We start from the raw sequence: 27,969 nt of genomic DNA, 5'->3' as shown, positions 1-27,969 counted from the left end.
GAGTTGGACCTCAGTCCCCCTAGAAGCTGATAACAAAGTCCTTACCCTTAATAGCTATGCTTTGAACTATGAAACCTGGAATAAATTACCTCAAAACTCTCTACTCAGGGACACAAATCATGTTTCCTCTCTATGCTGTTTACTTTCTGTTTTATTTAAAACTGAAATAAGGTCAGGCACGGTGGCTCATGCCTAAAATCCCAGGACTCTGCGAGGCCGAGACGGGAAGATCATTTGAGGTCAGGAGTTCAAGACCTGCTTGACCAACATGGTGAAAACCCGTCTCTACTAAAAATAATTTTAAAAAATTATTCGGGCATGGTGGCACATGCCTGTAGTCCCAGCTACTTGGGAGGCTGAAGAAGGAGAATCACTAGAACCTGCGAGGTGGAGGTTGCAGTGAGCTGAGATCATGCCACTGCATTCCAGCCTGGGTGACATAGCGAGTCTCTGTCTCAAAAATAAATAAATAAAATAAAATAAAATAAAATAAAATTGAAATAAATGTGTCAAAATGACCAAGATCAAGTAAACAATTTTGTAAGATAAAGGGTTGAGTACTAATTGTTTCAAATTTTCCAAATAAAATATATCTTTATATTAGTTGTAATAATTGTATTCCTTTTAACTTATTAGTGGTATCTGGGCAAAAATATTTAAATAACAACTGTTGCTATAAGTGCACGCACAAGCTTGCATACATTTTTCTGCATTTCGCTTCCCCTGTTATTTTTACTCAAGTCCAATTTGCTTGTTTTCACTATAGACAAAATGGATATGTTCATTTCCATCATAAAAGTAGATAACAGGGCCTGGCACGGGGTTCACATCTGTAATCCCAGCACTTTGGGAGGCTGAGGTGGGTGGATCACAAGGTCAAGAGATCAAGACCATCCTGGCCAACATGATGAAACCCCCATCTCTAGTAAAAATACAAAAATTAGCCGGGCGTGGTGGCGCACACCTGTAGTCTCAGCTCTTCTGGAGGCTGAGGCAGGAGAATCGCTTGAACCTGGGAGGCAGGGGTTGCAGTGAGCCGAGATTGTGCCACGGCACTCCAGCCTGGGCGACAGAGTGAGACTCCATCTCAAAAAACAAAAAAAGGAGATAACAGGAAGACACTAAAGCTTAAATTGAGGATTATGGATTAGTCCCAATAATTAGTTGAAACCACTGGTCAATTATCATTTCAAAGACCATTTTTTTTGTATTAAATAGCTTTATTGAGGTATAATTCCAATACCATACAATTTATCCATTTAAAGTGTACAATTAAATTGTTTTTAGTATATCCACAGATCTTTGCAACTATCACGATGGTCAATTTTAGAACATTCTATCAATTCCAGATGAAATCTCATATTTATTCATCACCCTTTTATCCCCTATCTCCCCTATTTCAACGCTGAGTAATGACCATTTCCTTATTTTAGACTTTCATATGAAGGTAATCATATAGCATGTGAAAAAGACAATTTTTTTTTCCCAAAATCAAACGAAGTATGTTGGCAGACAAAGATAGCATCCAGAAGAATGATGACACTTGCCCATATTCCTCCAGGTGATATTCCTTTACTTGCCTCTTCTGTAATTGTCCATTGCAGCTCTTAACTCTAATCACTGTTATTCTCTGCTTGCAAGTAGTTTCCTTTCTCTAAAAGGAAAAATAATGGTTAGCTCTATGCATCTTCCCTGCACCCCATGCCCATAATGTGATTGATTGATTAATTGATTGATTGAAGTAATAGTAATATTGAACTGAAAAGATTACTTGGCAAGACTCCTGATGCTCTAAAAGCAGTCCAGGTTTTATTTGGTGGTATTTCACAGTAACACTGGTAAAATCATTGTATAGAGTCCTTCTCAAAATGCTTTAGATGGGATTTTATATCCTTCTTCGTACAGAGCTAGCTATAAAATCCACTATGCTTTGTAAAAAGAATACTACAAAGCTGAACAATGTATGTGTGAACATTACCTGGTCTATGCTTTAGAACACTGCCTCCCTTTTCCTAATCTTGGATTTCTCCATAAACTAGAATAACAGTGCTCAGTTAATTCCAACATTCCCTAAACCACAGTCAGGAGCCACAGCCCCCCCAGGAGTGCCTTGGGGATAAGATGGCGATGAAAGCCTTTCCCCGACCTCATGCCATTTATACTCCAGTAGGAAAGTAGACTTTGATCAAATTGTTACCAAAATAAATGTAAATCACAGGCATGATCCGGTGCTACATAACTGAATTATTTCAAGTAAGGAGACACTGAAGGAGGGGGCTTTAAGCCAAAATTTCAAAATGAACAGTTTCCAGGTTAGGAGGAAGGGAGGAGCATACCTGGCCGGACAACAGTGCACGCTTGTGTCCTTCAGGTTCAGGGCGATGGAGGTCCAGGAGCTGCACTGGAAGAGGGACAGTTTAAAGATTCTCATTATATTCAAGTGTCATGGAAGCCTATCACCTGTTTTAAACAGGGCAAGCCACATAATTTGATTATTGACTGCAAAACCTTACATTTCCCCATTTAGGCCCTGCACGAAATCTAATTAACTGTAGCAGCTGAGCTGCTCACAAGTTTTTCAGTAATGAAGGCAATATGATTTTGAGTTCCAATTTTATCTTCTGAGTTTTGTCTTAAAATTTAGTAATTACTAAAGTAATTTTCAGAAATCAGTTTAAAAAGTATGTCAGAGCTCCAAATGTCTAATTTAAAAGCAAAAAAAAAAAAAAAAAAAAAAAAAAAAAAAAAAAAAAAAAAAAACACAGTCCAGAGGCAGTGGCTCATGCCCATAATCCCAGCATTTTGGGAGGTCGACTCAGGCAGATCACCCGAGGTCAGGGAGGGGTTCAAGACCAGCCTGGCCAACATGGTGAAATCCCGTCTCTACAAAAATACCAAAATTAGCGGGGCACGATGCTGGGTGCCTGTAATCCCAGTTACTCATGAGGCTGAGGCTCAGCTACTCATGAGAATCACCTGAACTGGGAAGTGGAGGTTGCAATGAGTCAAGATCGTGCCATTGCACTCCAGTCTGTGAACAGAGCGAGACTCCCTCTCAAAAAAATAAAATAAAATAGAAACAGAATAACAAAACCCAAAAGCCATGTTTGGATTCAAACCACTCAAATTTTAGGATAAATTTTACATGTAAAAGAAAAATTATGGTAAAATAAATGTTAGTTACATTTTGCATTACAAAGATAGTTATAATACTCTCCCCTTAACCTTGGGGGATACATTTCAAGACCCCAGTAGTTGCCCGAAACTGCAGACAGTATTGAATCCTATACTGCATATAATATATTTGCTTACATATGCATATTTGTGATAAAGTTTAATTTGTAAATTAGTATAGTAAAAGATTAACAGTAACTAATAATAAAATGGAACAATTATAACAATACACTATAATAAAAGTTATGTGAATGTGCTTCCTTTCTCTCACAAAATACTGTATTGTACTGTACCCTAGATAACTGAAAGCACAGAAAGCGAAACACAAATAAGCAGGGGATTGCTGTACCAGTCTGGGTGTTGAAGAAAGAATGGGATTATTGAGCCAACCCGCAGAAAAACTATCTCAAAAACCTTGTTTCTGGACACCAAAAATAGGTTTCCCAATGTCCTGCCATGGTAATTTGCATTAATAGTCTATGCATTAAAATAAGTTGTGTTCAGTAGTAGAGTAAGAGAAAAGGGTGACATGCAAAAACAGCTGAAGGAAAATACTCTGATAACAGCCTCACTGATGAGACCAGCAAAAACATGTTTTTCCTTGTCCCAGAATATCTGAATCACTATATCTGGATGATGGCTTCATCTTTTAATTTCACCTAAAAGTTCATCAGTTAATGACTCATTTGAATTAACCAGCTTTTTCCTTCTAAGAAACGTAGATGCATCCTTAACATCCTTTCTAATTTCCAAGTATCCTTAGAGGCTATCAGTGACCTTACACTAGGGCTGGGAAAGCCTTAGACTTCATTCATTCATTCATTCATTCATTCATTCAATTCAACAAACATTTCAAAGATAAACCAGACATTATTTCAGGCACTAGGTTTACATCAATACACGAAACAAACTACTAAAAACATCTGTGCTTTGAAGAAATTTGCATTTTAGTTAGGAATGGGAAGGAGAAAGAAAACAGTACGTGTGAGAAATGAATAAATAGCATGTTAGATACTGATAACTGTAATGGAACAAAATAGAGCATATAATAGGGAATTGGGAATTTGGAGTCCTAACTCATAAATATTAAGGGTCTTCGAAGGGATTAGTCCTAATCTTATTTACCACTTTAATGCTATGTGAGTTTCCTCATAAATCTTAATAGATGCACTATGTTAGCGTAATAACCATCCTTTATTCAGTGTTTACTGTGTGCAAATAAGCACGTAATTTCCACCACGCTATCAGCCACAAATCACTATCTCTGCTCTAATCAGAGGCAGGGTCATCTTAGACACAGTCTGTATTTGTTAGGGACACACAGCCCAAACAGCAGAACAAGTGGGAGCCATTGTAACCTACGCCAGTGTCTTCCCCCATAGAGCTGAGGGGTGCAGTGCACGAATATTAGGTTACTGTGAAACAGTGAGGAAAAGGGAATTGAGCAGTGGGCTTGAAATTCAGTGTGAGTAGGACAGTTTTCATTATCTTAATTATCATATTTCTTCTTAATATTCTGGAAGTGGAAAGGACTCTACTTGCCAAGAAAAAAAAAATTAAATATCCCTGCTTTTAAAAAAAGATTGACTATTTTATATTTAAATATACTGGCAATTCAGTGTTAAAAATGGACATGCAAGGGAAAAAAAGATTATCTCTTCCAAAATAATTTTTTGTGCTTGGAAAACAAAAAGCTTAGGTGATTTACATATTCTGAAGGTAGAACAACTTCAATGGAATTCAGACTGTCTTTTCAACTAGCCTGTGTTACAAGTTCTATGCTTCTTTTCATGTGTGACATTTTATCCTTTTATGTACTGATTTCATTTTTCGACTACTGCTTTTAACTTTCTCAACACTGTCATAAAAAAAATGGGATTTTTGTTCAGTTTTTAAGGATTCATTTTATTTTCTTTCACATAAATTTAGCTTACTTGTCTTTTTTTTTTTTTTTTTCATATCTCATTGGGTCAAATAAAAAATAGTACTGTTGCAGGCCGGGCGCGGTGACTCACCTCTGTAATCCCAGCACTTTGGGAGGCCGAGGCGGATGGATCACAAGGTCAGGAAATCGAAACTATCCTGGCCAACGTGGTGAAACCCCGTCTGTACGAAAAATACAAAAATTAGCTCGGTGTGGCACACTTATAGTCCCAGCTAGTTGGGAGGCTGAGGCAGGAGAATGATGTGAACCTGGGAGCCGGAGGTTGCTTTGAGCCAAGATCGCACCACTGCACTCCAGCCTGGGCGACATAGCAAGTGTCCGTCTCAACAAACAAACAAACAAATAAATAAATAGTAGTACTTCAATATTCTTGGCAGTATGTTTTACTCTGTAAAATTTTTAGTATGTGCTTTCACACAAAGAGGAATTCAATACTAAGGAAGGAAATGCAGATGAATCCCTGGTTTTACATGCATATGCACATTCTAATTTTGTTTATCCATTTGTTCCGGTAAAGTTCTCTCTGCTTCCTTGGCATCCCAAGGGGTCACTGCACCACCAAAAGCCCTTAGCTGCCAGCACAGAATAACTTAGCAGGATACCAGTAATACATAATCACTGTTAATATATAATTACTGGTGTTTGGAATCCTAAGTAAGAATTTCTATTGGACAGCATTGTTACACATTAAAGAGAATGCCTATCTAAATACATAATCAATATTTGTTGATAAATGAAAACTTTCAAAGCCAGTTGTTATTATTGGATGTCTCAGCAAAATTCTAAACAGGTAGATAATTTTCATGAGAGCACTATCTCCTTAGTGGAGAAATTCCACAAGTTTATTTAAATTCTGCCCGGTATCCACTTAACATTCCGTTCAGAACCTGTATCGTTTCTTAGCTAAAAGCAGCATTTTTTTTATATATTAAAAAGTACAGTGTATGATTTTCTCCTTTCAGGGAGGAGCAGAACATAACATTCCAGTTGTTGTTTCAAAAATCTCCAAGGAACAAAGAGGTAACGTGTTTAGAGAATTGTGTACCAGCCATTTCTTTAAGACATTGTGTTTGAAGTGTGACATGATATTTAAGAATCATAAATTACGATGTGATTGACTGGCTTCAGCTTCCCCACCTTCAGGCATTAGTGGCTGAGTTCGCTTCCTAGGTCCTTTCCCTTTATCCTCTTGTGGGGGAGGGCTTCTCTCACAGAAGGGGAACAAGGATGAAAGATAGGAACCCATGAAAGCAGGTAAGAGTTAGGGACTGCACGGCTTTTCAGTTGTTTCATTAAACCAACAAAGATACAAAAGTAATGATAACAAGTCCCATTGAGTAAAGACAATTTCAAGTATCTGTTTTTCAGTTCTAATTTGCAGTTTTACTCAGCTAACCATTCATAAGAAACTGTAGGAAAACAAATGGAGATATAAAGCAGATGTTGCAAGAACTGAAATTAGTAAAACAATGTAATGTTTAAAAATGAACTTGGAGCCAATTCCATAGATGACAGATTAAATGTCTATGTCTTAAACTTTTTCACGGAGACCTAATAATCTTAAGTGCGTGAGAAAATGTGGTCTCCTACCCTTAGAAGAGCGGCTCATTTTAGCAACTGTTAGGTCTGCAATAGTAAAAGTAAATGGAAATATGTCTGCCTGTGCTTCAGTAATTAGACTGAATCATATTGTTTTGAATTTCCATTTTTTTCTGGATCTTTTAAGATGCTAACCATATAAAACCCTTAATTTTTACATTAGTAAATTTTATCTTTAATTAAAAGTCCTTTCATCTGGATAGCAAAAATAGTCAATATGTTATCAACTGTGCTTTTTCATTCACAGCGGAACTTTCGGGACTTCTCTTTATTGGAGATGCAATTCTACAGGTATACATTTTATCATTATATGTGTGGTCAAAACATTAACTCAGTTTACAATATGCCATAGGAAACTATGCTTTTCTTTTCATTGCAGATAAATGGCATTAATGTGAGAAAATGTAGACATGAAGAAGTGGTGAGTTTACTTTTTCCTAATGTTATAATTTTCCCCATGTGCAAATAAGAATGTAGTGCATTGCTGAAGATTGTCATTTCATTCATTAGGCAGATATGACATTTATCCAGTTTGATATCAAATTTCCAAATGTTCTCTTAATTTTTTTAAAATTAGAAATAGATTAATGAGTCCTATCAAGGATGAAATGTGTTTTGAAGTTCTTACTTAAAGATGAACATTTTCTATGTTTTTCCGGTTTTTGTATCTACCCCTACCAGTCAATGTCCATGAAATACACATTAGGTGAACTGTATCTCTAAATCTCTGTAAGTGTTTAAAAGCTTATAAACAATTCATTTATGCCTGTAGAATGTCACACAGTAGAGGCATCACTATTCATGGGATTTCACATCGGCAGATTCAACCAACCATCTGTAGAAAATACTTGAGGAAGAACAATAAGAAATAACAATCAATAATAAAAATAATTCAAAACAATATAACAATTATTACACAGTATTTGCATTATATTAGATATTACAGGTTATCTAAAGATGATTTTAGGCATACAGGAGGATGTGCATAGTTTGTATGCAAATACTACAACTTGTTATTATATAAGGGACTTGAGCATCCATGGGTGTTGGTATCCTCTGGAGTCCTTCCTGAAACCAATCCCCCACAGACAGATTACCTAGGAACAAATGGAAGGACATATAAAGACTGCAAGTGTGTATTGTCTGTGTGTGTGAGTGTGTGTGTTTGTGTGTGTGTGTGTGTGTGTGTGTGTGAGAGAGAGAGAGAGAGAGAGAGAGAGAGAGAGAACCTTAACCTCAAGGCAGACAGGTTTAACACTAGGCAGAGTAGTCATCCAGTTTTATGGTGGTGTTTTCTTAGATTTGTGAATGTGCAGGTTCCCAAGCTCTGGAATTACATATTCTAATTCAGTAAGTTTGGGTGGGCCCAGGGATGTGGATTTTAGCAACCGGCCTAAGTGGTTCCATTATAGGTGGCCTCTAAATTCAACTTTCAGAGAAGCTGAAAGGTTAAGGAACTTCTGTTGGGGGTGGTGAAATGACATTAAAAAGTACAGAAAGGAACAGGACTGTGATAGGCATTCTGGGACATGTCTGTCGTGGTTGATTAAATATCATTCTAAAACCTCCTGATTTGTGTATCAGCTCCTATGGGAAACAGTAGAGGAGAAATTGTATTTAAAAGTTTATACTCAAAGGCCAAAGAAAATAAGGAATACTGTAGCCCTTTTGCTTGTCACAGCTCTAGTTTATTTGGGTTTTGAATAGACTGCTCCTCTGTTAAAAGCTATTTAGAGAAAACTATGTTGATACATTTCAAATCTCAGAGAGGCAACCTCAAGTGTCTGTGAAAGCCACGGCTGCACAAGAACTGATACGAAGGAGGGTTTTTAATTAGGAACACTTGGCATAACTAATCAAGGTTTTTTAGTATTTGTCACTTGTCTTTGTCTTCTTACAATCTTATTTGAGCCATACTCTTGCCACTCTGTTCTCAACTTTATGTAGAATATACATATTTCAAATCCTAAGTTTCCTACAAATATGTGCAAAGAAAACTAATATTTTAGAATAAATTTGTAAACAAGTGAGAAACCAGCACAGCACAGTCTTCTATTTTGCAGATTCCTATGTAAATTTTAAATTTAGTCACATAAGCCAAGCTGCTTGTAACTTGACTCTTTTTTCAAAAGTACAAAGTGATTTTAAACTCATTACCCAGGGAGTAAAAACAAGTGCATTCTCTTTTAAAACCACATGCTGTTAGATGGAATTCAATTTGCCCTTCAGAGGCAGGCAGCATGCTTAGACAAACTGAGATGGAGCTTTGATTAAACAGATTAGTGCAGCATGAATGATTAGAATGTGCTAATAATTCCACTTCTGAATGGTGCTCATTTTGTTATAAAGGAAAGAAATTTGGGATTGTATTGCAAATTACATGTGGTCCTTCACAATAAACTTTTATTTTTTTTCTGAGAAGCTTAACTCTACCAGCTTTGAAATATGAGTACTAATATTTTCATTTATATCTAATAATTGACTTTCCAACAGCTATTAGATGCTTTGTCCTCACTGCTTATTAGCTAAGCCAATAGACTTACACCTCAGTAGAACAGAGATATTAATTAAATGTTTAATAATAAACCTACAAGGGCAGAAAAAGGTATAACAAGCTCAGAGAATGTAGGTGGTTTTCAGCTAGCATGCTGATGTATCACATTTCTTATTCCAAATAGCATGCTGATATGCCAGATTCCTTGTAAAACACCAAATTCAGAAACAAATTGGGCAGGTATGGAAGCATGTTGTTTGTGCATATGTAACTTTTATTTTATACACCTACGCTATTCCTTGATGTTAGAAATTGTGCATTCAGCCTATGATCAGCTTTACCGTCAAACAGGCTTCAACAGTGTAAATGTTTTGTGTTGCAGTTATTAGGTTTGATTTATATAGAAGGGGTATTTTACATTGTCCTGGTAGTGGACAGTACCTGGTGCTGTGAGCAGTGGGTGCTCAGTAGATTTGTGGATAGGATTCTGTAACCAAATGCCTAGAATTAGATCACGGAAGCATTTACATCTACTGTATATATTTCTCATGGGACCAGTACGGATGTATAATAAGTGAATTTCTGGCTTCACTCACATCACCCACTGCATTCTTGCTGGAAGATTGTTAAGGAAGAGAATCTCACAGTTTCCTCATGACAGGAAACTAGAACCAGTGCCCAGCACTGCTTGGCATGCAGCATAGTGCACACATAGGGCTTCAATGCTCAGAAACAATTCTGCAAATCGTAGCTCAACCACTTATGAACATTGTAATTTAAGGTCAACAGACTGAACTAACCTTTTCTATCTCTCTATCATGTATTCATAAAAATGAACAATTAATAAATGTTGTGGGAATGAATGAGAATACCATATGTGAAACTCTAAGCATATACCTGGCAATTAAGTAGTCATACATTATTTTGATGCCACCAAATGCCGCCGCTCACATGCTGCTGCTCTTCTCCCTATTCCCCCTCCATGGGCACTGCTGTGTCAAGGTGGGACAGTGTCTGCTTAGGACCCATGATGGGTCCTGGGGGATCACACACAGACAGAGCCAATGCTGCTGCTCAGCATCCCATGCTTCCTCCAACAATTCCAGTGAGGAGTTGACATCATAAAGAGTGGCAAGGCAAGACTGGCAGGACTGTGTGAAAAATGGGGATTCCTTGTTCATCCTAGCAGTGTGTCTTTTTATTTTCCATGTAAACATGTTTTGGAGCTTATGAGTTGTGCCTCCAAGATACCAAAAGTCATCAAGGAAAGCGATCTATTGCCACTGCAGATGTTAAATTGATGCTGCTCTCCTTACCACTGAATCCTAAACACAGTAAACTGATGGTCATCTCTATATCTTGTCATCTGTATTTTTCTTTTGCTTAACAAGTAAACTGATCACATATCAAGAATTATTTGGGCCAGGTGTGGTGGCTTATGCCTATAATCCCAGCACTTTGGGAGGCTGAGGTGGGTGGATCATGAGGTCAGGAGTTCAAGACCACCCTGGCCAACATGGTGAAACCCCGTCTCTACTAAAAATACAAAAAAATTAGCTGGGCGTGGTGACATGCACATGTAACTCCAGCTAATCAGGAGGCTGAGGCAGGAGAATTGCTTGAACCCGGGAGGCGGAGGTTGCAGTGAGCTGAGGTCATGTCACTGCACTCTAGCCTGGGCAACAGAGCAAGACTCCATCTGAAAAAAAATCAAAGAAAACAAAATTAAACAACAACAACAACAAATGAATTGTATGAGTGGCTGGGTGGCTGGGCACAGTGGCTCATGCCTGTAATCCCAACACTTTGGGAGGCCCAGGAGGACAGATCACTTGAGACCAAGGATTCCAGACCAGCCTGGCCAACATGGTGAAACCCTGTCTCTACTAAAAATACAAAAATTAGTCAGACATGGTGGTGCACGCCTGTAATCCCAACTACTCAGGAGGTTGAGGCAGCAGATTTGCTTGAACCCGGGAGACAGAAGTTGCAGTGAACTAAGATTGTGCCACTACACTCCAGACTCTCAGAAAGAGCTAAAAAAAAAAAAAAAAAAAAAAAAGGACTTAGATCTGAGTGCCATCTATGTGAAAAGCACTGACACTGAGTACTTTTTGAGGCTGAGTACTTTGTGTGATAAGAAAGAATATATAAATAACTCTATATCACTGCAACCTTATGGTATGTGGGCATCATTTCTTTTGATTTTAATAATTGAGTATACAAAAAATTTAAGAAAACTATTAGAAAGTGGCAATATGAAAACAATGTTTATTTACAATGGTCTCTAACATATAACAATGGTGATCTTCCTCTTTTCACCAGAAATAATAGGAAATAAGATTTAACTATAGCAGAAAAGTATTCATTGAGTAGAAAGCATCCTGGTTCTAACAAGATAATCCATTCACATAACCGAAATTTCCATTTAACGAGACTTTTGAAAGAGTAGATCATCATTAGGCAAAGCAAGATGCATAGCTGATTCCAGAGGTTGCCTTTTAAAGTAGCATTTCCGCTTTCAGACTTGAGATTTATGGGTTTCAACAAAAGTATGTTCATTTGCTTTTGTTTCTATGATTTTCATGAATAGAATTTATTAGGTAATTTGAAGTGCAAAAATTAACACCTAATTCTGAAGTCATGATTTTGAACTAAACTCTAAAAAAGTTCATAATTTTAAAAGAACAGAATGAGTAACTAAAACTATGTAATTTAAAATGACACCTTCATACAATGAAAACAAATGCTGATAAAACCTAATGCAAAAATCCTGGTTAATAGCATTTTGCTTGTTATGATATATGCCTAACTTAATTTAAAATTTCCATTGGAGTAAGAACATATTCTTTTTTACTTTAGATTAATCAGACAAAAACAATAAAAGAGTTATAACAAATCATCTCGGAAAAGGTATAAATTTATACATTGCAACAATCTAGGAGGTTTTATGTGTCACCAAGGAACATATTTAGGATGTGAGTTGAGCACAAAGATCATTTTAGATTAAAATATCATGAGGTACAAGTCATGTTTTACCTAACTGCTGACGATTACATTGTTTACAATCTGGAAATAGGTTTTGAGCTCTAAGTGATTAATACTTCCTTAAGAATTCTAACCATACTGGATAGTTTTTCTCTGAATTAACTTCCACCAAGGAAAGCCATATACAATGTAATTTGACTTTTAATATTTCTTCAGTGCTCTGGGAATTGTTTAGTGCAAGGACAAAAAGGCCAGAAATACTGTCTACACTATGTCTGCTTTTGAAAAGAAATAAAATATCCTTGCTTTATTTTCATACTTAGCTTTGCATTAATACTTTTAGGGATGCCTTTTTTGCTAGACCCACATATCTGTCCCCTGTATAAGTTATGCATCCAGACAGCACAGGTGACATTTTAATGACATGCATGCTTGTACTCCTGACCGCTGATTCTTATCAAATCTTTATTTGTGGTCTATTTTTTGAGTGAAATTGAACATCTTAGAGAACTGAAAGACCCGATTTTGCAAAGCTCCATCTAGTCCATCCCTTCAGCTGTAACAAAATACTTGCAACTGGGTAGCTTATAACTAATAGAGGCTTTTTTTTTTTTTACCCTCACAGTCATGGAGACTGGGAGGTCCAAGATTAAGGCAACAGCAGGCTTGGAGTGCACCGAGGGCTGCTCTCTGCTTTAAAGATGGCATCTTTTTGCAGCCTCCTCTGGAAGAGATGAAAGCTGGGTGGGTCCTCACACGGCAGAAAATATTTGAAGGGCCAAGCAACTCTCTGAAGATCTTTTATGAGAACATTAGTTCTGTTCATGAGAGTGGAACCTTCATGATTTAATAACTTCCCAAAAGACTCCACCACTTGTTACTACCACAGTGGGGGTCAAGTTTCAATATAAAATTTGGAGGGACACAAACGTTCAAACCTTAGCACGTTCTAATAATGAGACAAAACCAGGCCTGAAAAACCAATTACTTAGTAAGGCCCCAGCCAATTTCCTTGTAGAGGAGTCTAAAAACAGGATACACCCCAGCAGGCACACCTAAACCAGGTCAAATTGGGAGGAGAAAGCTGGCAGGGCAGGCATGGGTGTGCCTGCAATCCCTTCACACATTCCACAGGGATCTTCTCAGACACTCTCCTGTCTAGGGGGTTGGAATGAGGAATGTGTGTTATACAAATTCTATAATTTTCACATAGCTGACATTTTATTTTAAAATAATCAGCTGGTCAAACTGAAAGCCAAGGAGAAGAAACCATATGACAATGGAGGTTTTAACACAAGGTAAAAGTTTTGTCACACTTTTCCACTGTGTGATGTTGATAAAGGGCCTCATTCTCTCTCACCCTCGTTTCTCTCATCTGAAGGATTAAGAGTTCGAAGTAGATTATTGCTTAGGTCTTTTTCAGGTAAAATGTTAAATTATTTCATTGTCAAAGAACATAAACATTTGTTAAAGCCCACAGAGCTGCAGCACACAAAGAGAAGCCTCTAATGGGAATACCTATGGGCCTCGGTGGATGACAACGCATCTACACTGGCTCAGCAATGGTCACAAATGCACCATGCTGATGCAAGATATTAATAATAGGGGAACTCTTTGTATTCCTGACTCTCCAAATTCTCCATCAAAAGACAAATTTTAAGGTCTTCCCAAGGAGTAAATGTACACTTTTAAGCAAATGAATACAGAGATGGGAGATTAGGCAAAATGTTTTTACTTCTCTCCCCTTTTGAAATACTTTCTATATGATAATGAATAACTCTTTAAATGTAAAAATCGTAAAGATAAAAGAGGAGGAGAAGAGAAGACAGGGGGAAAGGGTTGTTGGCAATATTATTTAAGAATAGAGAGCAGATAGATGGGGGGGAACCTAAAGGGCCAAGGGGCTATAGCCAAAGTCGCTATTCAGCAAACATCCCCGCTGCAGGCCTCAGACAGGAATCGTGGATGGGGGTGTTGAAAGGAAGGATTGAAGAGGTAGTAGTCAAGAACAGGCAATCAAATTAGAGTTCAAGAGGCTCTGAGTATTCAGCCCCAGGCACTGCCGTAAGTACAGTGAGATGTACATTCTGGGCAGTAAGTGCTCTTTGTTTGTCCTTCCTTCAGCTCTCAGAATATTGGCAGCCGGTTTCGCCACTCAGAGAAGAGGTGAGAGGATTCTTTTTTAGTGAAGTTGATCTAACAGAAATAATCCACAAATAATACATTTGGACTCTCCTGGTGCAAACAGAGTTCACCCTAAACCTCACAGTGGAACCCATTGGATAAACCATGAGTCCTGTACCCAACGCTATCAATTTGCTTTTCAGTGTCTCACTCTGAAATATTTTGTGATACCAAAGGATCATTAAAATTTGAAGAAAATCAACCACATCAAAGGCAGAGGCTAAAACGGGAAAAAAAATGGACGAAACAGACAAAGCAAGGTTTATTTAGCAAAAGGATTTTATATTGTAATATTTTCAGATAGATGGTGAAAATTAATTTGTAAATGAATTAACGCTACCATTATATATAAAAGGAACATGCAGAAAAAGAAGAACTCTTGGATATTAACACTTTGATATCCATCTTTAAAAATTAGATTACAAAAATGGTGGGAAACATATCAAAGTGGAATAAAGTAGCAAACAAGAAGGTAATATGGCAGATAAAGAATATGAGAGAGAGCGCATTCAATAATTTTGACATTGAACCAATGGAATTCAGAAATAAAATATTACATGAAATAAAAGGAGCATCCATTATCAAAAGAATAATACAAGAAAAATATCCAGACTTCTTGTATATGTTTTCCAGTAGAAACACAATACCAATTAAAAGAAAATGAAATAAAAGTATTTTACATGTCTATGCTTGCCATGAAGGAGCATCAAATTTTGATATTTACTTTGCATTTTCCTAATGACTAAAAATATTGAACATTTTTTCTTATGTTTGTTATATATGCCTATATCACCTTTAATAATTGGGTTCACTTCTTCTTACTGATTTCTAAGAATTTGTTTACATAATCTGGCTACAAGTCAGATATACAATTCACAAATATTTTTTCCTAGTCTGTGGCTTAGTCTCTTCAATTACTTAATGGTGCTTTTTGAAGCTCAAAGGTTTTGACTGTTATGAAGTCTATTTTATCAATATTTTAATTTTGTCAGTTGTGCTTTTGGTGTCTTACTTAATAAATCTTTTCCTAATCTAAGGCCATACAGACTTACTGTCATTTCTTATTCTAATGATTTTATAGTTTCAACTCTTATATTTATGTCTAGGATCAATTTTGAGTTAATTTTTGTACATGGTAAGGTAAGGTGTCCCATTTATTGAGAAGACTATTCTTTCCTATTATATTGCCTTGCCACTTCTGTTGAAAATGAATTGCCCTAAATGTTAGAGTTTATTTCCATATTCTTAATGCTGTTCCGTGAATTTATTCACATATACCAGTATTACATTCTTGTAACTTTGTACTGTGTTTTGAAATTAAATGTTGGTAAGCCATCAAACTTTGTTCTCTTTAAATCTGATTGTTAAGCAAACTGTTTATATTAGAATGGTTTTGGTTTTTGTTTTTATTTTTTCATTTGAGCATTTTATTTGACTCATTATAAGAGAGGAGGTAATTAAAATAAAATATTGAAATATATATTTATTTTGAATTTTCATGTACTTTTCTCCAAATGAAATACACCCTTTTTATGCATAATGATATATATTTTTTTCTTTTTCAACTTTTATTTTAGATTGTGGAGGTACATGTGCAGGTTTGTTACCTGGGTATACTGCACGTTGCTGAGGTTTGGGGTATGAAAGATCCGTTGCTCAGGTAGTGAGCATATTATTCAACAATTAGTTGTTCAGACCTTGTACCACTCCTTCCCTCCTGCCTCAGTGTCTACTGCTGCCATCTTTGTGTCCATGAATACCCGATGTTTAGCTCCCACTTCTAAAAGAACATGTGGTATTTGGTTTTCTGTTTTTGTATTATTTCACTTAGGATAATAGCCTCCAGCTTTATCCATGTTGCTACAACAGACATGATTTATTTCTTTTTTACTGCCATATAACATGTCATGGTGTATATGTACCACATTTGCTTCAATCCTCCATTGATGGGTACTTAGGTTGATTCCATGACTCTGCTACTGTGAGTGGCGCTGCAATGAACATGTGAATACGTGTGCCTTTTCTGTAAAATGATTTGTTTTATTTTGGATATATACCCAGTAATGGGGATGCTGAGCCAAATGATAGTTCTATTTAAAACTTTTTGGGAAACCTATAAATTGCTTTCCACAGTGGCTGAACTAAATTACATTCCCACCAACAGTGTATAAGCATTCCTTTTTCTCTGCAGCCTTTATTAACAGACATTCTGAATGGTGTGAGATGGTATCTCATGTGGCTTTAATGTACATTTCTTTGATGATTAGTGATGATGAGCATTTTTAAATATGTTTGTTTGCTGATTCTCCATCCTCTTTTGAGAAGTGTCTGTTCATGTCTTTTGACCATTTTTTAATAGGGCTATTTGTTTTTTGCTTGTTCTATTGTTCCAGTTCTTTAAAGACTCTGGATATCAATCCTCTGTTGGATGCATAGTTTGTGAATATTTTATCCCATTCTGGAGGTTGTATGTATATTCTTTTGATGCTTTCTTTTGCTGTGCAGAAGCTGTTTAGTTTAATTAGGTCTCACTTGTCAATTTTTGTTTTCATTGTAATTATTTTTGAGGACTTGGTCATAAATTTTTTCACAAAGCCGATGTCCAAAATGGTGTTTTGTAAGTTTTCTTCTAGGATACTTAAGAGTTCGATGTCATGCATTTAACTCTTTGATACATCTTGAGTTAATTTTTGTTTATAGTGAAATGTAGGGGTCCAGTTTCTTTCTTTTGCATATGGTTAGCCAGCTATTCCAGCACCATTTATTGAATAAGGAGTCCTTTCCTGATTATTTATTTTTGTCGACTTTGTCAAAGGTTAAATGGCTGTGGGCATACAGTTTTATTTCTGGGTTCTGTATTCTGGTTTTAGATTGACAGAAAATTGCAAAGATAGTACCAAGAATTCTAATGTACCCGTCACACATATTTCCCTAATACTAATATCTTTTGATATTATGAAATTACTATTAATATATTGCTACCAAGAAAAGCTTGCACTTTATTCAGATTTCATTAGTTTTTACCTAATGGCTTTGTTTTCCTCTTATAGGATTCCATCAGAATACACAAAGCATTTCGTAGTCATGTCTCTTCAGGGTCCTTGCTTTTGATTTTTTGGTGACTTAGAAAGTTTTAAGTAGTACTGGCCAGGTTGTTTTGTAGAATGTCATTCAGCTGAGATTTTTCTGGTGTGTTTGTTTGTGTGTGTGTGTGTGTGTATTTGTGTGTGTGTGTGTGTGTGTGTGACCGTACTGGGTTTATGTGGTTTTCCAGAGGAAGACCACAGAGTGAAATTGCCATTCTTATCACATCATACCAAGAGAAAACTACCAGCATGACTTATTACCATGGATAATAACCTTGATTACCTGTCTGAGATAGAGTTTTTCAGAATTCTTCATTGTAAATGTATTTTTTTCTGTCCAGGCTATATTTTCAAGAAGTATGTCACTATGCACAATGCCAATTATGCAGTTGAAAACTGTGCTTTACTGCGTGAGGGCAGGCTATCTACATAAATTATTTAGAATTCTGTTAACATAGATTTATCTATTTTTCTCAATTTATTATTTGATCATTTTGATAAATCACTGTGGATGCACATATATTTATTTTATACTTTGGGATATAATCCAATACTATCTTATATATTTTACTGGTCAAATGGTTCCAGTTTTGGGTATTGGGAGCTCTTTCTGTGGACTTCAGTGTCACTTTTAAATACCCTAATATAGTAGGGGTTTTTTTGTTTGTTAATTAGTTTTGTTTTGCTCTTTGCAGCTCCTCAGCTTCTGGCACTAACGTACTTTTCAGGCTGATCTTGCATATTTCCTGCCAGTCTAAGAATCAGACATTTCCCCTGGAAGTTCTGCTTGCCTTTATTAGAGAATGGTACCAGAAATCAAAATCTGGGTTCTAGGTGTGCAAAGTAGTGGTGCTTTCTAGGCCTTCTCAGCTAGGAAGGAAACCTGTGTATACATGCCTGCTCATATACACATAGAGGCATACCTTGGTGATACCGTGGGTTTGGTTCTAGATACTGCAATAAAAGACCGCATATTCGGTACATTGTACTCTGCTCCAATGACGGGTGTACCAAAATCTCAGAAATCATCACCAAAGAACTTACCCATGTAACCGAAAGCCAGCTGTACCCCCAAAACTTGAAGCCAAAATAAAAAATAAAAAGATAAAAAAGAGAATATCACACTAAAGTGAGTCTTGTAAATTTTGGTTTATGAAAATTTCTATATGGAAGTTCATATACAAGTTATATTTAAAATATACTACAGTCTATTATGCAATAGGATTTTTTCTTTCTCTCTTTTTTTTTTTTTTTTTTTTGAGATGGAGACTCCCTCTGTCGCCCAGGCTGGAGTGCAGTGGCGCGATCTGGGCTCACTGCAAGCTCCGCCTCCCAGGTTTATGCCATTCTCCTGCCTCAGCCTCCTGAGTAGCTGGGACTACAGGCGCCCGCCACCACGCCTGGCTAGTTTTTTGTATTTTTTAGTAGAGACGGGGTTTCACCAGGTTAGCCAGGATGGTCTCGATCTCCTGACCTTGTGATCCGCTCATCTCGGCCTCCCAAAGTGCTGGGATTACAGGCTTGAGCCACCGCGCCCGGCCGGATTATTTCTTAAAAATGTACATACCTTCATTAAAAATACTTATTGCTAAAGACACTAACAATTATCTTAGCTCTCAGTGAGTCATAATATTTTTGGTGGGATAGAGTTTTGCCTCAATGTTGATGACTGCTGACTGATTAGAGTAGTGGTTACTGAAGGCTGGGGTGGCTGGGGCAATTTCTTAAACTAAAACAACAATGAAATTTGCCACATCTATTGGCTCTTCCTTTCATTAAAAAATTTCTGTAATGTGATGCTGTTTAATAGTCTTTTGAACTTCTTTCAATATTGGAGTCAATTTTCTCAAACCCTGCTACTGCTTTTTCAGCTACGTTTACGCAATATTCTAAATTCTTTGTTGTCATTTCAAGAATGTTCACAGCATCTTCATCAGGAAGAGTTTCCTTTCAATAAACCACTTTCTTTGCTCTTCCATACAAATCAGCTCCTCATGTATTCATGTGTTTTCATGACATGCCAGCAACTCAGTTGCATCTTCAGGTTCTACATTTTTTTTGAGACGAAGTCTCACTCTGTCACCAGGCTGGAGTGCAATGGCATGATCTTGGCTCACTGTAACCACCACCTCCCAGGTTCAAGCAATTCTCCTGCCTCAGACTCCAGAGAAGCTGGGACTACAGTTGCGCACCACTATGTCCAGCAAAATTTCGTATTTTTAGTAGAGATGGGGTTTCTCCATGTTGACGAGGCTGGTCTTGAACTCCTAACCCTGTGATCCACCCGCCTTGGCTTCCCAAAGTGCTGGGATTATAGGCGTGAGCCACATCCAGCCCAGGTTCTACTTCTAATTCCAATTCTCTTGCTATTTCCACTGTTTGTTGTTGTTTCCTACACTGAAAACTTGAAGCCCTCAAGGTCCTCCATGGAGGTTAGAATAAACTTTTTCCAAACTCCTGTTAGTGTTGATATTTTGGCCTCTCCGGTAAAGCAGAAATGTTTTCTTAATGGCATCTAGAGTGTGAATCCTGTCCAGGTTTTCAATTGACCTGGCCCAGATCCCTTGTAGGAATCACCATTTTTGGAGCTATCACCTCACGAAATGTATTTCCTAAATAACAAAACTCAAAAGTTGAAATTACTCCTTGATCTATGGGCTTCATAATGGATATTGTGTTAGGAAGCACGGAAACATCATTAATCTTATTTTACATCTCCATTAGGGCTCTTGGGTGACCAAGTCATTGTCAATGAACAGTAACCTTTTGAATGGAATCTTTTTTTCTAAGCAGTATGTCTCAACAGTGAGTTTAAAATATTTAGTAAACCATGCTATAAACAGATGTCCTGTCATCCAGGCTTTGTTATTCTATTCCTAGAGTACAGGTGGAGTAGATCTATTTTAATTCTGAAGGTCACTAGCATTTTCAAAATGGTACATAGACACTGGCTTCAACTTAAAGTCACCAGCTGCATTAGCCCCTAATGATAGAGCCAGTCAGTTCTTTGAAGCATTCAAAACAGACATTGACTTCTCCTCTCTAGCTATGAAATTTCTAGAAGGCATCCAGCAGAAGGCTATTTTGTCTACAGTGAAAATTTGCTGTTTGGTGTAGCCACCTTCATCATTTATCTTCACTAGATTTCTTAATAACTTCCTGCAACTTCCCTATCAGCACTTACTGCGTCACCTAGCATTTTTATGTCATGGAGACGCCTTCTTTCCTTAAACCTCATGAACCAACCTCTGATAGTTTCCAAATTTTCTTCTGCAGTGTTCTCATGTCTTTCACGTTTCACAGTATTGAAGAGCATTAGGGCCTTGCTCTGGATTAAGCTTTGGATTAAGGGGATGTTGTGGCTGGTTAGATCTATCCAGAAAACTGAAACTTCCTCCGTGTCAGCAGTAAGCCTGTCTCACTTTCTTACCACTTGCATCTTCACTTGAGTAGCACTTCTAATTTCCTTCAATAATTTTTCTTTTAAATTTACAACCTGGCTAACTGCTTGTGCAATAGGCCTACCTTTTGCCCTATTTTGCCTTTCAATATGCCGTCCTCACTAAGTTTAATAAGTTCTAAATTTTGATTTAAAGTGAGAGGTATGTGAATTTTCCTTTCACTTGAACACTTACAGGCCACAATAGCATTATTACTTAATCTAATTTCAGTAATGTTGTGTCTCAGGGAATAGGAAGGCCTGCAGAGAGGGAGAGAACTGGGGAAATGAACATTCAGTAGAACAGTCAGAACACACACAACATTTCTCAATTAAGTTTGCTGCCTTATGCATGTGTGGTTTGTGGCACCCTATAAATAATTATAATAGCAACATCTAACATCAGCGATCATCGAGAGGCTGAAGCAGGAGGATCACTTGGACTGGGAGGTGGAGATTACATTGAGCTGAGATCGCACCACTGCGCTCTAGCCTGGGTGACAGAGTGGAACTCTGTCTTTAAAAATAAACCAACAAACAGACAAAACCCAACAAACAAAAAACACTAATCACAGATCATCATAACAGATACAATAATATCTGTTAAAATCATAACTGTTAAATAATATCTGAAAAAAATACCTGTTTTTCAAGTAGTTTCACTAAATGAAAAAGTCAAAATATTGTGAAAATTACCGAACTGCAACCCAAAGACACAAAATGAGCACATGCTGTTGAAAAAAAATGCTCTGATAGACTTTCTCCACACAGGCTTGTTACAAACCATCAATATATGAAATATGCAATATCTGCAGAGGTCAGTCAAGTCAAGCACAAGGAAACAAGGTGTGCTTGTGTCTATTCATACACATTGCTATATGTAACTATTATTAACTACTCCTGAGTTTATACTGCTGTCTCTAACTCAACCCTTATCACATGAAACACCACAGCCTCCTCCCCTTGCTCATCTCATTCTAACACATGATTAGATTATCTGTCATTCATTTATTTAATTATTCAAATCTGGAATATATGTACAGCAGTATCAGAATAACCCATTCCACAGTGGGAAACAATTTTATCAGGTAGAGTAGAATAATTATGCTCAGTCCCATTCCCCTTTGTCTTACAGATCTTAAGTGAAGTTGCTTCAAACATTTGTAATACAGTAAGATTCTGTTGTCACATTCTGCATTTTGTCATATCTCTCAACCTCTTAAGTTGTTTTTATTTTAAGATTTTCACACATGAAAGTTAACTCTTTGATTGTAAATTCAATGGGTTTTGACACCTGCACAGCACCATGTATGTAGCCACCATTACAATGTCATACAGAATAGTTTCACTGCCCTAAAAAATCCTCTAGGATCCATCTGTTCCTACTATCCTGGCCACGGCCTTCAGGAAGCCATAGATCATTTCACTGTTTCTTTAGTTTTTCCTTTAACAGAATGCCAAGTAATTAAAATTGTAGAAAATCTAGCCTTTTTAGATTGGCTTTTTTCACTTAGCAAGGTGCATTTAAGATTTATGACTTTGTTCCTGGCTTGAAAGCTCTTTTCTTTTTTTACTGAAGAATATTCCATTATATGGATGCAGTATAATTTGTTTATTCATGCACCTGTTGAAGGGCATCACACTTGCTTCTACTATTTGTCAATTATTATATAAAGTGCTGTAACATTTCCATGAAGGTTTATGTGTGGACATATTTTTAGAAATCAATTTGCTCAGAAGGCAATTGCTGAATTATATGGAGAGACTATCTTTAGCTTTGTAAGAAACTGCCAAACTGTCTTCCAAAGTGGCTATACCATTTTGTGTATATCCCTGTAGTAAATTAAAGTTCCTGTTACCCTGCATTGACATAAAAACTGCATTGACATAAAAACTGATTGTCAAGCTCAAGGTTATTTTACACTCTATGTTCTTTTAGAATTTTTATAGTATTGCATTTTAAATTTAGGCCTATTATTAATTTTGAGTTCATTTTTGTGAAAGGGGTAACACATATCTAATTTAATTTTTGGTGTGTGTGTATGACTTTCTAATAGTTTCAGCACATTTGTCAAAATCTTACCAATTTCCCATTGAATTGCCATTGCTTCTTTGTTGATCAGTTGATTATATTTATGTGGAACTATTTCTGGTCTCCTTGTTCTCTTCCACTGATCATGTGTATTATTTTGCCAACACCATGCTGCCTTAATTATTGTAGCTTAATTGTAAGTATTGAAATTGGGAAACATGAGCCTTTTAACTTTTTCTTTCCCAATATTCTGTTGCAATTTAAAGTCTTTTGTTGTTTCATATAAATTTTAAAATCACTTCAAAATATCTGCAAAATAACTTTTTGGATTTTGATGGGAATTTCATTAAATTATTTATCAGTTTGAGAAAATCAGCATCTAAGCAATGTTGAGTCCTCAAATCCATGAACATGGAACATCTATTGATTTATATTTTCTTTGCTCTACCAGCAGAGCTTTGTAGTTTTCCACATATAATTCTGTAGATATATTGTTAAATTTGGACCCAGGTACATCAATTATTTGGTGTTATTATAAACAGTATTGTTTTTTCTAACTTCAAGTTTAAATTGTTTATTGTTGGTAAGTAGTAAGCAATTAACACAATGTACATTAAATGTCTATCCCTAGCAAGGTTGAAACCTTGCTATACTTCTTTATTAGTTCTAAGAGCTTTCGTGTTTTTTTTTTTTTTTTGGTTTTGTTTCTGGTAGACTTTTTGATATGGTGGGTTTGTTTGGATGGCAAACTTTGATTCACACATGCTTAACTGGAATAAATCTCATTAGGTGTGGTATATGAATCTTTTTATATATTATTCAGTTTGATTTGCTAATATTTTGTTCACAATCATTGTAGCTATATTCATGAGAAACTTTGCTCTTATTTTTTTTTTCTGTAACACTTTTAAAAACTTTTCTGGCTGTTGGGTTAATTATGTTACCACAGAATGAGTTATAAACTGTTGCCTCTCCTTCTGTGTTCTAGACAAAATACTGGAGGATTAATATTATTTCCTCATTAAATATGTGATAGAATTTATTAAGGCAACTCTCTGGATTTGGTACTTTCTTTTTGTGATGTTATTTATTCATTAAATATCTTTAATAAATATAGACTATTTTGTAATCTCTATTTCTTCTTGTGGAAATGTACCCAGATCATGTAAGTTATCAAATCTGTGGGCACAGAGTTGTTCACAGTGTTCCTCTATTAGCCTTTTGGTATCCGTGGGATCAATAAGTATGATCTCTCTTTCATTTCTGACACTGGTAGTTTGTATCTTTCTCTCTTTATTTCTTGGTGAGTTTCCTAGCAATTTCTCATTTTCTTTATCTTTTCAAAAAACAAGCATTAAGTTTCATTATATTTCTCTGTTGTTTTGTGTGTCTGCTTTCCATTTCATTTTTTTCCTCTGTAATTTTTGTTATTTGCTTTCTTTTTGCTTTAGACTTTGATTGCTGCTTTTTCTAATTTTGTATTGTGAGAGATTAAAATCATTGATTTTAACCATTTTTACTAGTACATGCATTCAATGGTATAAATTTACCTCTAAGCACTTCTTTTCCTGAATGTCACAAATGTTGATAAGATATATTTTTACTTTTATTGAGTTCAAAATATTTTTAAATTCTCTTCAGACTTCTTCATGGCTTACATGCTATATAGAGGGGTACTGATTAACCTCCAAACATCTGGGGACTTTTGAGGTCTCTTTATTTTACTGATTTTTGTTTTAAATTATTCATTATCTGGGAACATATTTGTAAAATAAATATATTTTTTTCAAAAAAATAGTTAAAATTTGTTTTCTGGCATAGAATATAATTTGCTTTTATAAAATTTCCTTATAAGCTTGAAAAAAGTGTATGTTTTGCTACTTGTAAATGGTATATTCTATAAAAGTCTATTATAACAATAGTACTGTTCAGTCCAACTATGTTTTTAAACAACTGCTACCTGCTTGAACTATCAGTTTTTGAATAAAGTGCCATTGTGGGCTGTAATTATAATATATGTATATTTTTCTTTTTGGTTCTATCAGTGTTTTTGCCACATATATAGTATCATGCTGTTGTTAGACTGTTTAATATTGCTATGTCTTCTTTGAGATTCTACTGCTTTATCTTACTTAATTCCTCACTTAATCATTATTTAATTCCCTTCCTTAGCTTTGGTAATTCTCCTTGCTCTAAGTCCTCTTTGTCCGTTATTAATATATTTCCTCCGGCTACCTTGATTAATGTTAGCAAAGTATATTTTTCTCCATCCCTTTACCTTAAGCCTATAGGAGTCTTCATTTAAAATGGGTTTCTTGTTGAAATTATAGTTGGGTCTTTCATAGTCCCTAGATAATCTGTCTTTTGGTTGCTATATTTATACCATTCAAATATAAAGTTATTATTGATAAAACTGAATTAATATCCACCATATTTGTAAATTTTCTCTATTTATTGCATTGGTTCTTTTTTCTGCCCCCTCCCTCTCTCTTTTTTAACTTCCTTGGTATACATTAAGCATTTGATTAGGCCCATTACATCCTTCTCTTATTGCATCAGTTATGCTATTGAAAACAATTAGTGTTTGTTTTAGTTTCCATTGTGTATTTTAAACAATCTGTATGCATTTTCAGATAACACTGTGCTGCTTCTTCATATGTAGTCCAGGTACCTTTTAACAGAATGTTCCCAATTCCTCCCTCCCATCTCTTATGACATTACTATCATTTATTTTATTTATCCACACTCTTTAGTCACCCCACATATTGTTAGTGTTATTATTTTAAACAAAGAGCTAAGCTGACAATCAAGAATGAGAAAAGCAAGATCATTTATTTACTTTCATTTATTATTTCATTGGAGTTCTCCTTTGCTTGTGTGGATCTGAGCTTCAGACTTATGTCATTTTTCTAATCCCTGTAGGAATTCCTATGTTTCTTGCAGTGCAGAGCTCCTGGCAAGGCATTGTCTACTATTGTTTGTCAGATTGTTCATTCCTCTACTTTAGAAGGACAGTTTTCAGCAATTGACATGATTCATTTTTCTCTCCTCATGTTTTCTTGGGTTCTGAGGAGACCCAGTGGTCTCATGACTGCACTCCCTGTTCCCCTGTTGCATGTCCACTCCAACCATGGTCGGAGTTCCATACTGCAGTCAGGTTCTGCCAGGCATCCTAAAAACCTTCCAGAGGCTTCCCAGCATAGAAAAAAATGAGTGCAAAGTCATTATCTGGGCTTCAGCAACTCCAATATTCAAAATTCATCTAGTTCCTCACTCCCTCTAACCCACCATGTGCCAGCTCCCACTCTCCCACTTTTGTTGGGGCTCACATTCAAATTAGGGTCTTTGTCTTTGTTGTTTTCTTTTCCTGCATTTTTCTCCCCTGATCTCTTCATGGTTTAGATTCATGTCATTCAGACGTTAGATTAAAAGCCTCCTTATTGATCGGGCCCGGTGACTCCGGCCTGTAATCCCAGCACTTTGGGAGGCCAAGATGGGTGGATCGCTTCAGGCTAGGAGTTTGAAATCAGCCTGGCCAACAGGGCGAAACCCTGTCTATTGGGGGAACCAACTCCCAATATTTCAGTGTACGTTCTTTCTATTTTCCCTGAGTGTCGGCCAGTCTGATAAATAAAGAGAAAGAGTACAAAAGAGATAAATTTTAAAGTTGGTTGTCCGGGGTAGACATCACATGTCGGCAGGTTCTGTGATGACCCCTGAGCCACAAAACCAGCAAGTTTTTACTATGGGTACGAATAGGGTGTGGGTCACAGAGATTAAATGCTTCAAAGACAATAAAATATCACAAGGCTAATGCGGACAGAGGAAGATCACAGGACAAGGGAAAAATTAAAATTGCTGATGAAGTTTCATGTCCCACTGGGCACTCATTGTCATTGATAACATCTTATCAGGAGACAGGGTTTGAGAGCAGACAACTGATCTGACTAAAATTTACTAAGCAGGAATTTCCTAATCCTAATAAGCCTTGAGGCGCTACATGAGACTGGGGTTTATTTCATCCCTTATCTTCTTACAAAAGCGAATGGGAGAAATATCACTGAATTCTTTTTCTCAGCAAGAAACAGCCCTGAGAAAGAGAATGCACTCCCAGGGGGAGGTCTCTACAATGGCCGCTCTGGGAGTGTCTGTCTTATATGTTGGGTTCTAAGGAGACCCAGTGGTCCCATGACTGCGCTCCCTGTTCCCCTGTTGCATGTCCACTCCTTAGAACCCAACATATAAGACAGACACTCCCAGAGCAGCCATTGTAGAGACCCCCCGGGAGTGCATTCTCTTTCTCAGGGCTGTTCCTTGCTGAGAAAAAGAATTCAGTGATATTTCTCCCAATTGCTTTTGTAAGAAGATAAATATGACTCTGTCCTGTCAGACCCCATGGGCAGTCAGGCCCAGTGGTTATCTCCCTTGTTCCCTGAAAATCGCAGCCATCCTTTTCCTTTTGGATGCCCAGATTTCATATTGGTCAAACACACATGTGCTACAAACAATTTGTGCAGATAACGCAATCATCACAGGATCCTGAGGCGACATACATCTTCAACTTACAAAGATGACAGGATTCAGAGATTAAAGTAAAGACAGACATAGAAACTTATAAGAATATTGACTGTGGAAGTGATAAATGTCCACGAAATCTTCACAATTTATGTTCAGAGATTGCAGTAAAGACAGGGGTTAAGAAATTATAAAAGTATTAATTTGGTGAACTAATAAGTGTCCATGAAATCGTCACAATTTATGTTCTTCTGCCATGGCTTCAGCCAGTCCCTCCGTTCAGGGTCCGTGACTTCCCGCAACACCTGTCTCTGCTAAAAATACAAAAATTATCCAGGCATGATGGTGCATGTCTATAATCCCAGCTACTGAGGAGGCTGAGGCAGGAAAACAGCTTGAAATGGGAGGCAGAGGCTGCAGTGAGCCAAGATGGCGCCACTGCATTCCAGCCTGGGCGAGAGAGAGACTCTGCCTCAATAAATAAAAAAAAACAAACAAATAATTATCCTTATC

The 27,969-nt window shown here is 36.7% G+C and overlaps 1 protein-coding gene across 4 annotated transcripts in view; it reads left to right on the top strand.

Moving 5' to 3' along the window:
- The window catches only part of SNTG1 (syntrophin gamma 1), a 929,093-nt gene that overhangs the window by 573,211 nt on the left and 327,913 nt on the right, over positions 1–27,969 (top strand). For all 4 annotated transcript variants that reach the window (XM_030938149.1, XM_030938152.1, XM_030938151.1 and 1 more), the window contains 3 exons: positions 6,082–6,139; positions 6,966–7,009; positions 7,098–7,139. In XM_030938149.1, coding sequence (XP_030794009.1) covers positions 6,082–6,139; positions 6,966–7,009; positions 7,098–7,139 — 144 coding nt within the window. The remainder of the gene's footprint in view (positions 1–6,081; positions 6,140–6,965; positions 7,010–7,097; positions 7,140–27,969) is intronic.

This window comes from Rhinopithecus roxellana, chromosome 9, assembly GCF_007565055.1.
Source record: "Rhinopithecus roxellana isolate Shanxi Qingling chromosome 9, ASM756505v1, whole genome shotgun sequence".
Lineage (NCBI taxonomy): Eukaryota > Metazoa > Chordata > Mammalia > Primates > Cercopithecidae > Rhinopithecus > Rhinopithecus roxellana.
The sequence above is the reverse complement of the archived record's forward strand: the minus strand, read 5'-3'. Positions and strand labels throughout refer to the sequence as shown.